The sequence below is a fragment of the Budorcas taxicolor genome, chromosome 1 (assembly GCF_023091745.1).
Source record: "Budorcas taxicolor isolate Tak-1 chromosome 1, Takin1.1, whole genome shotgun sequence".
Taxonomy (NCBI): domain Eukaryota; kingdom Metazoa; phylum Chordata; class Mammalia; order Artiodactyla; family Bovidae; genus Budorcas; species Budorcas taxicolor.
The window spans coordinates 200964990-200979413 of record NC_068910.1 but is presented as its reverse complement, the minus strand read 5'-3'; the positions used below and the strand labels follow the sequence as shown (position 1 = coordinate 200979413).

General features: G+C 37.6%; 1 protein-coding gene across 1 annotated transcript in view; it reads right to left on the bottom strand.

The window, feature by feature from the left end:
• ACAD11 (acyl-CoA dehydrogenase family member 11) overlaps positions 1–14424 on the bottom strand; it is a 114061-nt gene that overhangs the window by 88247 nt on the left and 11390 nt on the right. The window contains exons 2-3 of the mRNA XM_052642058.1: positions 7940–8039; positions 5672–5797 (exon numbers count right to left, since the gene is read on the bottom strand). Coding sequence (XP_052498018.1) covers positions 5672–5797; positions 7940–8039 — 226 coding nt within the window. The remainder of the gene's footprint in view (positions 1–5671; positions 5798–7939; positions 8040–14424) is intronic.

Sequence of the window (14424 nt, the reverse complement as noted above, 5' to 3'; positions counted from 1 at the left end):
CTTCCCTAACCAGGAAACCTTGACAAGCTGCTGATACAAACCCACCCACAGTGAGGAAACTCCACAGTAAAGAGAACTCCACAAACTGCCAGAATACAGAAAGGCCACCCCAAATGCAGCAAAATAAACAGGATGAACAGACAGAGGAATACCCAGCAGGTAAAGGAACAGGAGAAATGTCCACCAAACCAAACAAAAGAGGAAGAGATAAGGAATCTACCAGACAAAGAATTCCGAATAATGATAGTGAAAATGATCCAAAATCTTGAAATCAAAATGGAACCACAGATAAATAGCCTGGAGACAAGGATTGAGAAGATGCAAGAAAGGTTTAACAAAGACCTAGAAGAAATAAAAAAGAGTCAATATATAATGAATAACGCAATAAATGAGATCAGAAACACTCTGGAGGCAACAAATAGTAGGATAACGGAGACAGAAGATAGGATTAGTGAAATAGAAGATAGAAAGGTAGAAATAAATGAAGCAGAGAGGAAAAAAAGAAAAACGAATTAAAAGAAATGAGGACAATCTCAGAGACCTCCAGGACAATATGAAACACTCCAACATTCAAATTATAGGAGTCCCAGAAGAAGAAGACAAAAAGAAAGACCATGAGAAAATACTTGAGGCTATAACAGTTGAAAACTTCCCTAAAATGGGAAGGAAATAATCACCCAAGTCCAAGAAACCCAGAGAGTCCCATATAGGATAAACCCAAGGTGAAACACCCCAAGACACATATTAATCAAACTAACAAAGATCAAACACAAAGAACAAATATTAAAAGCAGCAAGGGAAAAACAAATAACACACAAGGGGATTCCCATAAGGATAACAGCTGATCTTTCAATAGAAACCCTTCAGGCCAGGAGGGAATGGCAAGACATACTTAAAGTAATGAAAGAAAATAACCTACAGCCCAGATTACTGTACCCAGCAAGGATCTCATTCAAATATGAAGGAGAAATAAAAAGCTTTACAGACAAGCAAAAGCTGAGAGAATTCAGCACCACCAAACCAGCTCTCCAACAAATACTAAAGGATATTCTCTAGACAGGAAACACAAAAAAAGTGTATAAACCCAAACCCAAAACAATAAAGTAAATGGCAACGGGACCATACTTATCAATAATTACCTTAGACATAAATGGATTGAATGCCCCAACCAAAAGACAAAGACTGGCTGAATGGCTACAAAAACAAGATCCCTATATATGCTGCCTACAAGAGACCCACCTCAAAACAACGGACACATACAGACTGAAAGTGAAGGGCTGGAAAAAGATATTCCACTCAAATAGAGACCAAAAGAAAGCAGGAGTAGCAATACTCATATCAGATAAAATAGACTTTAAAACTAAGCCTGTGAAAACAGACAAAGAAGGACACTACATAACGATCAAAGGATCAATCCAAGAAGAAGATGTAAGAATTATAAATATATATGCACCCAACATAGGAGCACCACAATATGTAAGACAAATGCTAACAAGCATGAAAGGGGAAATTAACAATAACACAATAATAGTGGGAGACTTTAATACCCCACTCACACCTATGGACAGATCAACTAAACAGAAAGTTAACAAAGAAACGTAAACTGTAAATGATACAATACACCAGTTAGACCTAATTGATATCTATAGGACATTTCACCCCAAAACAATGAATTTCACCTTTTTCTCAAGTGCTCACGGAACGTTTTCCAGGATAGATCAGATCCTGTGTTATAAATCTAACCTTGATAAATTCAAAAAAAGCAAAATTATTCCAAGCATCTTTTCTGACCATAATGCACTAAGATTAGATCTCAATTACAGGAGAAAAACTATTAAAAATTCCAACATATGGAGGCTGAACAACACGCTTCTGAATAACCAAGAAAATACTGAAGAAAAAAAAATCAAAATATGCATAGAAATGAATGAAAATGAAAACACAACAACTCCAAACCTGTGGGACACTATAAAAGCAGTGCTAAGGGGAAAGTTCATAGCAATACAGCATACCTCAAGAAACAAGAATAAAGTCAAATAGATAACCTAACTCTACACCTAAAGCAACTAGAAAAGGAAGAAATGGATAACCCCAGGGTTAGTAGAAGGAAAGAAATCTTAAAAATTAGGGCAGAAATAAATGCAAAAGAAACAAAAGAGACCATAGCAAAAATCAACAAAGCCAAAAGCTGGTTCTTTGAAAGGATAAATAAAATTGACAAACCATTAGCCAGACTCATCAAGAAAAAAAGGGAGAAAAATCAAATCAATAAAATTAGAAATGAAAATGGAGAGATCACAATAGACAACACAGAAATACAAAGGATCATAAGAGACTACTATCAGCAATTATATGACAATAAAATGGACAACGTGGAAGAAATGAACAAATTCTTAGAAAAGTACAACTTTCCAAAACTGAACCAGGAAGAAATAGAAAATCTTAACAGACCTATCACAAGCAGGGAAATTGAAACTGTAATCAGAAATCCTCCAGCAAACAAAAGCCCAGGTCCAGACGGCTTCACAGCTGAATTCTACCAAAAATTTAGAGAAGAGCTAACACCTATCCTACTCAAACTCTTCCAGAAAATTGCAGAGGAAGGTAAACTTCCAAACTCATTCTATGAGGCCACCATCACCCTAATACCAAAACCTGACAAAGATGCCACAAAAAAAAGAGAAAACTACAGGCCAATATCACTGATGAACATAGATGCAAAAATCCTTAACAAAATTTTGGCAATCAGAATCCAACAACACATTAAAAAGATCATACACCATGACCAAGTGGGCTTTATCCCAGGGATGCAAGGATTCTTCAATATCCGCAAATCAATCAATGTAATTCACCATATTAACAAATTGAAAAATAAAAGCCATATGATTATCTCAATAGATGCACAGAAGGCCTTTGACAAAATTCAACACCCATTTATGATAAAAACTCTCCAGAAAGCAGGAATAGAAGGAACATACCTCAACATAATAAAAGCTATATATGACAAACCCACAGCAAACATTATCCTCAATGGTGAAAAATTGAAAGCATTTCCCCTAAAGTCAGGAACAAGAAAAGGGTGCCCACTTTCACTGCTACTATTCAACATAGTTCTGGAAGTTCTGGCCACAGCAATCAGAGCAGAAAAAGAAATAAAAGGAATCCAAACTGGAAAAGAAGAAGTAAAACTCTCACTGTTTGCAGATGACATGATTCTCTACATAGAAAACCCTAAAGACTCCACCAGAAAATTACTAGAGCTAATCAATGAATATAGTAAAGTTGCAGGATATAAAATCAACACACAGAAATCCCTTGCATTCCTATACACTAATAATGAGAAAGTAGAAAAAGAAATTAAGGAAACAATTCCATTCACCATTGCAACGAAAAGAATAAAATACTTAGGAATATATCTACCTAAAGAAACTAAAGACTTATATATAGAAAACTATTAAACACTGATGAAAGAAATCAAAGAGGACACTAATAGATGGAGAAATATACCATGTTCATGGATCGGAAGAATGAATATAGTGAAAATGAGTATACTACCCAAAGCAATCTACAGATTCAATGCAATCCCTATCAAGCTACAAGCGGTATTTTTCACAGAGCTAGAACAAATAATTTCAAGATTTGTATGGAAATACAAAAAACCTCGAATTGCCAAAGCAATCTTGAGAAAGAAGAATGGAACTGGAGGAATCAACCTGCCTGACTTCAGGCTCTACTACAAAGCTACAGTCATCAAGACAGTATGGTACTGGCACAAAGACAGAAATATAGATCAATGGAACAAAATAGAAAGCCCAGAGGTAAATCCACACACCTATGGACACCTTATCTTCGACAAAGGAGGCAAGAATATACAATGGTTAAAGACAGTCTCTTTAACAAGTGGTGCTGGGAAAACTGGTCACCCACTTGTAAAAGAATGAAACTAGATCACTTTCTAACACCGCACACAAAAATAAACTCAAAATGGATTAAAGATCTAAACGTGAGACCAGAAACTATAAAACTCCTAGAGGAGAACATAGGCAAAACACTCTCTGACATAAATCACAGCAGGATCCTCTATGACCCACCTTCCAGAATTCTGGAAATAAAAGCAAAAATACACAAATGGGACCTAATTAAACTTAAAAGCTTCTGCACAACAAAGGAAACTATAAGCAAGGTGAAGACATCCTTCTGAATGGGAGAAAATAATAGCAAATGAAGCAACTGACAAACAACTAATCTCAAAAATATACAAGCAACTTATGCAGCTCAATTCCAGAAAAATAAATGACCCAATCAAAAAATGGGCCAAAGAACTAAATAGACATTTCTCCAAAGAAGACAAACAGATGGCTAACAAACACATGAAAAGATGCTCAACATCACTCATTATTAGAGAAATGCAAATCAAAATCACAATGAGGTACCATTTCACGCCAGTCAGAATGGCTGAGATCCAAAAGTCTACAAGCAATAAATGCTGGAGAGGGTGTGGAGAAAAGGGAACCCTCTTACACTATTGGTGGGAATGCAAACTAGTTCAGCCACTATGGAGAACAGTGTGGAGAGTCCTTATAAAACTGGAAATAGAACTACCTTATGACCCAGCAATCCCACTGCTGGGCGTACACACCAAGGAAACCAGAACTGAAAGAGACACGTGTACCCCAATGTTCATCGCAGCACTGTTTATAATAGCCCGGACATGGAAGCAACCTAGATGTCCATCAGCAGATGAATGGATAAGAAAGCTGTGGTACATATACACAATAGAGTATTACTCAGCCATCAAAAAGAATACATTTGAATCAGTACTATTGAGGTGGATGAAACTGGAGCTGATTATACAGAGTGAAGTAAGCAAGAAAGAAAAACACCAATACAGTATACTAACACATATATATGGAATTTAGAAAGATAGTAACGATAACCCTGTATGCGAGACAGCAAAAGAGACGCAAATGTACACAACAGACTTTTTGACTCTATGGGAGAGGGAGAAGGAGGGATGATTTGGGAGAATGGCATTGAAACATGTATAATATCATATAAGAAATGAATCATCAGTCTAGGTTCAATGCAGGATACAGGATGCTTGGGGCTGGTGCACTGGGATAACACAGAGGGATGGTATGGGGAGGGAGGTGGGAGGGGGTTCAGGATTGGGAACTTATGTACACCCGTGGCAGATTCATGTTGATGTATGGCAAAACCAATAGAGTATTGCAAAGTTAAAAAAAAAAAAAAGAATAAAAAATAAATAAATAAAATAATAAAAAATAAAACATAGACTAGAGCCAAAAAAAATTAAAAAGTAAAATAAAATAACTCTAAGTGGAGTATAACCTTTAAAAATTGTGAATCACTATGTAATACATCTGTAACATATAATATTGTACATTAACTGTATCTCAATAAAAAGTAATTTAAAAAGCAAAACAAAAATAAAAACTCCATAAAGAACCAACCCTGCTGATACCTTGGTTTCAAACGTCTAGCCTCTGGAAATGAGAGGATATATTTCTGTTGCTTTAATAAAAAGAAAAAAAGTTTAAGCCCTTGCAAAGCAACTACCTAAAATGCTGACTGATAAACTATCATTTATTAACATGTAATTTCACAACTAAAAATAAAAGCAACAAAGTACAATTAAGTGTTAATTTACCTGTACATGTTCCATCAAATAAAATTCTGTTCCGATGACAGACGGATCACTGCAGTACAATAAAGGTTTGGGAACGGGAAATCCAACTGAAAACAAGGCTTTCTGGACTTTAAATTCTCTATCAATCTAAATAAGATGATAATTAAAAATCAGAAATACAGAAATTTAATAATTACTTGTGAGCTAACATTAAGGCTAGAAATTAATTTTAAAACAGTATCAACAAATGTGACAAACAATATAACCCAGAGGATAATAATTTCCTTAGTATTGTCCATAAAAGTAGTCTTAGTGCGATTATTACAATTATAAATTAGGCTGGTACTTGCAAAAGAGTCAGACAGAACTTAGCAACTAAAATAAAAACAACAACAAAAATTGCTACTTAGGCTAAAAGAACAGGCTTATGTGTGGGGCTTAATCTGACTGATAATATGAAGGTGACAGTTTCTGACCATAAACTTTTGCAGATATCATTACAAAAAAAAAAAAAAACCCAACATTTTTTTCTTATCAGTCCCTGCTTGCTGACTCACTCTTGCTCTTGCTCCCCACCACCAATCCCTCTCCAGTCTACCATGGGGCTCAGGCAAGTCTCTATTTCAACGCTCTGGGCATAGTCAACTACAGGGTACTGGTGGAAGCCTGTGGGTGCTGGTAGAAAGGAAATGTACCCCCTCTGTCTGGAGATCAATGGAGGTACTTGTTTTCAAGGCAGTGGTATGGGGATTCTTCCTGGTACCCAGGGCTGCCATGGAGCTCAAGATAACTACTGGGTAAGAAGACAATGAGAAGCAACTTGGTACTGACACAGAAGCTCAGCTAAGATAGGTGAAGAAAAGGCCTTCCTCAACCGGGAAAGATGTACACATTTATCACTCAGAACCCAGGGACACAGCTTATAGCAGAACACTGATGCCAACTAATCTGCCTGCAAAGTCCCCTTCCCCACACTCAGGCTGATCACTTCTAAGGAGAAGAAACCATGCAGTTCACTTTGACCAGAGGGATAAACCGGCCACTGCTGCAATAACTAGAGCAGGGAAATGACTAAATCCATAACTAAGGTGAGAGCAGTCAGAGATGCCAATAGCTATAGAAAGAAGCTTCTGGTGCTGTGAAATAGGCGTGGCATAGGGCGGTGGAGGCTGCTCATAAAGTAGATGTCACGTGGGAACACTGCTTTTTTCCAATGCAGATATGGGAAAAATGAAAGGAGTTGAAACAAAAGTACTTTAGATCTTTGGGCTGAAAGCATTATGTTATGTTCTGATGTCTTCTAGATATCCAGGGTATTATAAAGAAGAGAGACAAATCCAGCTGTTTACTGGGGCATAAATCTCTCCCTGCAGGTGGGGATTCTCTTTCATCCATGCCTTGTTGAGGCTTAAGAAAAGTTCCTGAACTTTTTCGATCTTAAGCATGCAGGTCACTTCATTTTCTGGGAATATCATAGTCAGAATCTGCATTTTCCATTACTGTGATATTAAACCCACCTTTCAGTGGCCCATCTCCAGTCAGTTTGGGTTGGGAAGTATGTATAATCTGTTATACATGATTATAATAATATCCAAAATATGCATCATGATTTTAATGTTCTTTTCTCTAAAAATCCACAGATAATATGTTTTCTGAAAAGAATCAGTTTTTAACAAAAATCTTTTATAAGTCTCACTGTCTAATATTTACAGCATATTCAGTTCAGTTCAGTCACTCAGTCGTGTCTGACTCTTTGCAACCCCATGAATCACAGCACGCCAGGCCTCCCTGTCCTACAGCATATTATGATTATTCAAATATTTATTTTTATCACCAAAAGATCAGAGGATTATTACATCAAATATATTAAAGTATTCAGTGAATATATATTGTTATAAGATATAATAATGTACCTTTTAAAACATAATTTAATCAAAGTACAAAACATCTATAAATGAGCAGCTCTGAAAATATTCATCAGGTGACTGTATTTCCAGCTAACTGTATTTCTAGCTAACTGTATACAAAGGAATCAAATCCACAAGAGGACTGGATAGTGCTCAAGATTACCAGCTTAAACACAGCCTTAGATTTCAAACTCAAATCAGTGATAAAAACAAAAAGGGGGTGGGAATACAACTCAAGTGAAATTCTCATCTAAGAAATAAAATGTATTCTCTATATTTAACAATTGTGAGAGTACTTTTAAAAGCAATTTAAATTGTTTTGTGAGTATAAAATGCATTTATTAGTCAACAAGGAATTTAACATTGCATTTGTATATCATACCTTATGTGCTTTAGGAAGAAGTAAACCAGGTGGTTTTTTTCTGAGTACATATGCTTGAAAGCCTTTCTGGAGATGAAAGGTTGGATTGGACTGTCCTGATCTAGATAAGAACAGAGAAAAGGCCAATAACAAAGATATATTTTTCTTTCCTCCCACATTCTGCTGAAATTTCAAAGAAAACACAAAATGAAAATAAATCCACTTCAATGCTAGAAAGCCAAGAGGGGTGCTACCAGCGGCTGAGAACATTCATTTTTGGATTATATATAGCAGACGGTAACACAGTGGCAGCTGGAAAATCTATAATCCACACAGGTAAAAGAGAAGATCTTACTTCCCGCCTGCAAATCATGAGTTTTATCAGAAGTATCCCTAGAAAAACATCTAGATCTAAGTAAAGAAAGGCTGGGAGAAGAGATTGTAGGGGATCTGTCAGCAAATTAATTAAAAGATGCTGAAACAACTGTTCCCTCATCTTCGATTGGAGAGAGAACTGCGAGTACAGCTCTCTGAAATGGGAATTCTGATAAGCAAGGTCCTAGAGTGGATATTTGGGCCAGGAAGTGCAATAGTGCCCCAGGTAACTCACAGACACCAGGGCACCGACTTTCCCTGCTCTGTGGACATAAATTCTCACACGGGCTAAGAAAATACACTCCAGCTGCCAAAATTATTTAATCTATACCTTCATTTACCCAACTTTTAAAGAATTCAATAGCATGAAAGAGAGGCTTTGAACTAAAAAAGCAGAAGAATTAATCCCTGAGGTAATAGGTAGTAAGAGAAAGTTAAAAAACATTTTTCTCTGAAGTTTTACCCTAGGCTTCCAGCCTCCATCTGCAAAGAACAAAAGCAGATTGAATGCAGCAGCACCTGCAGTTTCTACATCTTACTCAGATAAGCAAAACCCATCCTCTCCAGCAGTCATACTAAAAAGCACCATCTAATCCTGGGTGAGCACCTTTAAGCATAGGAAAGTGAAGATCATTGCCACAGTGTCAGCAAATGGGACAACATCAAGCTGTATTGTTAATCTTTTTAAAATATAAATTCATTTGTTTATTTTTGGCTGTGCTGGGTTTTCATTACTGTGGGAGCATGTCTCTAGCTGTGGAGAGCTGGGGCTATCCTCTAGTTGTGGTGCATGTGCTTCTTGTTGAGGTGGCTTCTCTGGTTGCAGAGTGCAGGCTCTAGGCCCACAGTCTTCAGTAGTTGCAGGGCAATCGGTAGTTGCGGTTCCCAGGCTCTAGAGACCAGGCTCAGTAGTTGTGGCTCACGGGCTTAGTTACTCTGTGACATGCGGATCTTCCTAGATTAGGGATCAAACGCATGTCTCCTGCATTGGCAGGTGGATTCTTTACCACTGAGCCACCAGGGAAGCCCGTGTGTTGTCTATCTTGACACGGGACAATTTATCTGTGATGCTCCAAAGAGTCAAGTTGCGACGAACCTTACAAAGACATTTTTTAATGCCAAATGTCTGCTTTGATGCATTTCTGATAACGCAGTCATTTATGAAGCACTGGTGTTTTGTGATGGTAAATGACCAAGGTGAAATATAAAAGGAAAACTAAAAGCTTTTTATTAAATATATAGTTACCATATGACCCAGCAATTTCACTCTAACATATATATCCAAGAGAACTGAAAACACATTCAAACAAAAAATTGTACATGAATATTCATAGCAGCTCTATTTTCAACAACCAAAAAGTAGAAACAATCCAAATGTTCATCAACAGATGAATGGATAAACAAAATATGATATATTCATATAATGGAATATTACTCAGCCATAAAAGGAATGGAGTTTGGATACATGCTAAAACATGGATTGGCTCTGAAAACATTATGCTAAGTGAAAAAAAAAAAAAACAGTCACCAAAGGTCACATATTATATGGTTCCATTTCTATGAAATGTTCAGAATATGTAAATCCATAGTGATAGAAAGTAGATTATTGGTTTCCAGGGGATGAGCAGAAGGAGAAATTGTGAGATAAGGGTTTTGTAGGGTGATGGAAATTTCCTGGAATTAGATAGTGGTGATGACTGCAGAATATTGTGAATTAATAAAAACCACTATATTATACACTTAAAATAGTTAAAATCTCAAGTTTAACATAGCATGAATTTTATCTAAACAGACAAACACACAAACAAACAAAACCCCACCAAACTAAAAGCATCTCCTTTGAGCAAGTATCCACCATCCATGGTTCTAACAAAGACAAAAAAGATTAAAAAAGCAGAATCCCAGCAGGGGAAGACCATCACCAACACTGTGCACTGTGAACAAAGTACTGACTACATTTTACCACTCTAACCTTCAGGCCTCCATATAGTATGGAATCCACTGATGGTATCAATATGATAAGAATCATCAATGAGTCAAAGGTCATAACTATTTGAGGACTTGAACAAGACTGTTAGGACTTGAACAAGACTGTTAGGACTTGAACAAGACATTTAATACTAAAAGAAATGGCTTGATTTATAATCAAACATGTGACACTTTTGATTTGTTGAACCTTAATTACAAAGATGGAATCTTTGCATTTAAGTGTTCAGTTAGGAACAATCATTTGGTAGACTCATTTGACTAGACAAGAAATCTCAAAGAATCTTAGCATTGGTTTTACTTAGAAGCACAGGAAGACAGGAGGTACAGTATGCCAGCGGGGTAGCATCAGATGAGTTTCTTTAGTAAGGTCCTTACAGTAGGTCCATGCAGCAGTCTAGGATCTACCTTATAACTCCTGTGTCCCTATGGTGATAGCTCAGGTTTGAAGGAATGAGACCACAGTGGATGAATGTGAGTGCCACCCTGGCTTAGAAGCCTCATGCTCCACATCATGATGACTCCATCATCTCCAGGAGCAGTCCTCTAACAAGAGACATGACCAATTTTAAGAACTGACTAAAGGTAGAAAAGCCCCAAGTTAAGCCTAAAATATCTGACCAGATACTTTAGTTAAGCATAAAATATCTGACCAGATACATTTACAGGCCTTCCAGTTCAGATGCAGTTTATCAAATAGATGTTACTTTCAACATAAGTGCTCTTGCTTGGAAACACAGCTGACACTCCACCTTACCAAGTTTCCAGAGTAACAGAGTTAGAAAGTTAATTTGTTTATGGTTGGTTGGTTTAGTCACTAAGTCATGTCCGACTCTTGTGACCCCATGGACTGTAGCCCGCCAGGCTCCTTTGTCCATGGGTTTCTCCAAGCAAGAATATTGGAGTGGGTTGCCATTTCCTTCTCCAGGGGATCTTCCTGACCCAGGAATTGAACCCAGGTCTCCTGCATTGCAGACAGATGCTTTACCGACTGAGCTATGAAGGAAGTCTACAGAACAGGAGAAAAGTTTTGGGTTGTTTTTTTTTTAACACTTTTCTCACAACACTCTAGCCTCAGATCCATGATGTAATCCTACTAGTTGGCTACTAGAGCCACCTAGTAGGTGGCTCTATTTGCATCTCCAAGCTTCCAAGCTTGGAGATATTCTTACAAGATTTTTTTCAATAGCAAGAAATTTTTTAAAAGCATCAATCCTGATAAAGGTCACATATGTTTGCAGCTATGTAGGCAGCCTAAAGGAAATCAGTCCTGAGTGTTCCTTGGAAGGACTGATGTTGAAGCTGAAACTCCAATACTTTGGCTACCTGATATGAAGAGCTGACTCATTTGAAAAGACTCTGATGCTGGGAAAGATTGAGGGCAGGAGGAGAAGGGGACGACAGAGGATGAGATGGTTGGATGGCATCACCAACTCAATGGAGATGAGTTTGAGTAAACTCCAGGAGTGGTGATGGACAGGGAGGCCTGGCGTGCTGTGGTCCATGGGGTCGCAAAGAGTCGGACACGACTGAGCGACTGAACTGAACTGAAGATAGCCATCTTGTCCCTTGTCTGGAGATAAATTTGAAGTTATTCAGAATTTACTGTTCTTTGATATCACTCCTTTTTCTTTAATTTTGAAACTACTTGTGGAGTCATGACTATTCTGACCAAGTGCACCATAGCAAGCAGTTAATACCAAGTGGACTTAGACCTTCATATCTACTCTTAAAATCAGGTTGGTATGCTCATTGAGGTATATGGAATTGAGTGAGCAATGATGTAGGATAACAACCAGCTTGGCAACTGAACTCACAGGCACTGCTATGGCGTTCTTTGAAATAGTAACTTTTGATACTGATGCCAATAGTTCTTCAAATGTATCTGCTGTGGATTAGAGATCGAGAGAAGAGAAGACTAAAAGACGAATATCATGGTGTTTAAGCTTAGAAAATATTGAGTATATAGTTCAAAAGACTTAAAAATACAAAGCTGGAGATGAGAAGAGGCAAAATATCCCCAAAAATCTTGCCCCAAACTAGGATTCAGAGCCATGGTAGAAGAGATGTCAAGGCAGAATCAAAGGAAGTCAGAAGATTCTTGACAACTGCAATGGAAGCAACAAACGGCTGGCCAAGAATCAGATTATTAACAAGGAAGAATTTAACATCAGCAGAAAAAGCTGGAGAGGATCCAAAACTCCACCATAGTGTATCAGAGAACAGGCATCATGATAGGTGCTTTGCTGGGCATTCCCTGGAAGTGGTGGCTAATCTTCAGAGGTGCCTTTTCTGGATCCATGACTGCAAAAATCAACCAACTTGAACAAAACACAATACAGCACATTCCACAGAGTCATGAAGTTTGAAGGACTCTGATTTGTAGGAAGCCGGTTCACTGACAGTTTAAAAAATCATTATTTAAGCTCCTTAATATACTATTTACAATTACTATATTAATTAAATTATAACTATTTAACATATTAAAATTACAGACATTTGTCCTTTTCATCATAGGGGACTGGAGTGCAAAAGTAGCAAGTCAACAGATACCTGGAGTAACAGGCAAGTTTGGCCTTGGAGTACAACACGAAGAAGGGCAAAGGCTAACAGAATTTTGCCAAGAGAGTGCACTGGTCATAGCAGATACCCTCTTCCAACAACACAAGAGATGACTCTACAAATGAATATCACCAGAAGGTCAATATCAAAATCAGATTGACTAAATTCTTTGCAGTCAAAATGGAGAAGTTCTACCCAGTCAGCAAAAAGAAGACCTTGAGCTGACTGTGGCTCAGATCTGGAACCCCTTGTGGTAAAATTCAGACTTATTGAAGAAAGTAGGGAAAACCACTAGGCCATTCAGGTATGACCTAAATCAAATGCCTTATGATTATATAGTGGAGGTGATAAATAGATTCAAGGGCCTAGATCTGGTAGACAGAGTGCCTAAAGAACTATAGATGGAGGTTCATAACATTGTACAGGAGGTGGTGACCAAAATCATCCCCAAGAAAAAGAAATGCAAAGTGATTGTCTGAGGAGGCCTTACAAATACCTGAGAAAAGAAGAGAAGCGAAAGGCAAAGGAGAAAGGGAAAGTCATACCCAACTGAATGCAGAGTTCCAGAGAATAGCAAGGAGAGATAAGAAAGTATTCTTAAGTGAACATTGCAAAGAAATAGGGGAAAACAATAAACTGGGTAAGACTAGAGATCTCTTTAAGAAAACTGGAGATATCCAAGGGAACATTTCATACAAAGATGGGCACAATAAAGGACAAAAATGGCAAGGACCTAACAAAAACAGAAGAGATTAAGAAAATGTGGCAAGGATACACAGAACTGTATAAAAAAAGTTCTTAATGACCCAGATAACCATGATGGTGTGGTCATTCACCTAGAGCCAGACACCCTGGAGTGTGAAGTCAAGTGGGCAGTGGGAAGCATTACTACAAACAAAGCTAGTGGAGGTGATGGAATTTCAGCTGACCTATTTCTAATCCTAAAAGATGCTGCTGCTAAAGTGCTGCACTCAATATGCCAGCAAACTTGGAAAACTCAGCAGCGGCCACAGGACTGGAAAAGGTCAATTTTCATTCCAATCCCAAAGAAAGGCAGTGCCAAAGAATGTTCAAATTATCATATAATTGCACTCATTTCACATTAGCAAGAATATGCTCAAAATCCTTCTAGCTAGGTTTCAACAGTACGTGAACTGAAAACTTCCATATGTACAAACTGGATTTAGAAAAGGCAGAGGAGCCAGGGATCAAGTTGCCAACATACGCTGGATCATAGAAAAAGCAAAGAAATTCTTAAAAAACATCTACTTCTGCTTCATTGACTACACTAAAGCTTTTGACTGTGTGGATCACAACAAACTGTGGAATATTCTTTAAGAATACCAAACCACATTACCTGTCTCCTGAGAAACCTGTATGCAGGAGAAGAAGCAACAGTTAGAAATGGATGTGGAACAATGAACTGGTTTGATATCGGGAAAGGAGTATATCAAGGCTGTATATTGCCACTCTGCTTATTTAACTTATGTGCAGGGTACATCATGTGAAATGCCAGGCTGGATGAGGCTCAAACTGGAATCAAACTTGCTGGGAAAAATACGAACAACCTCATATAAGCAGAT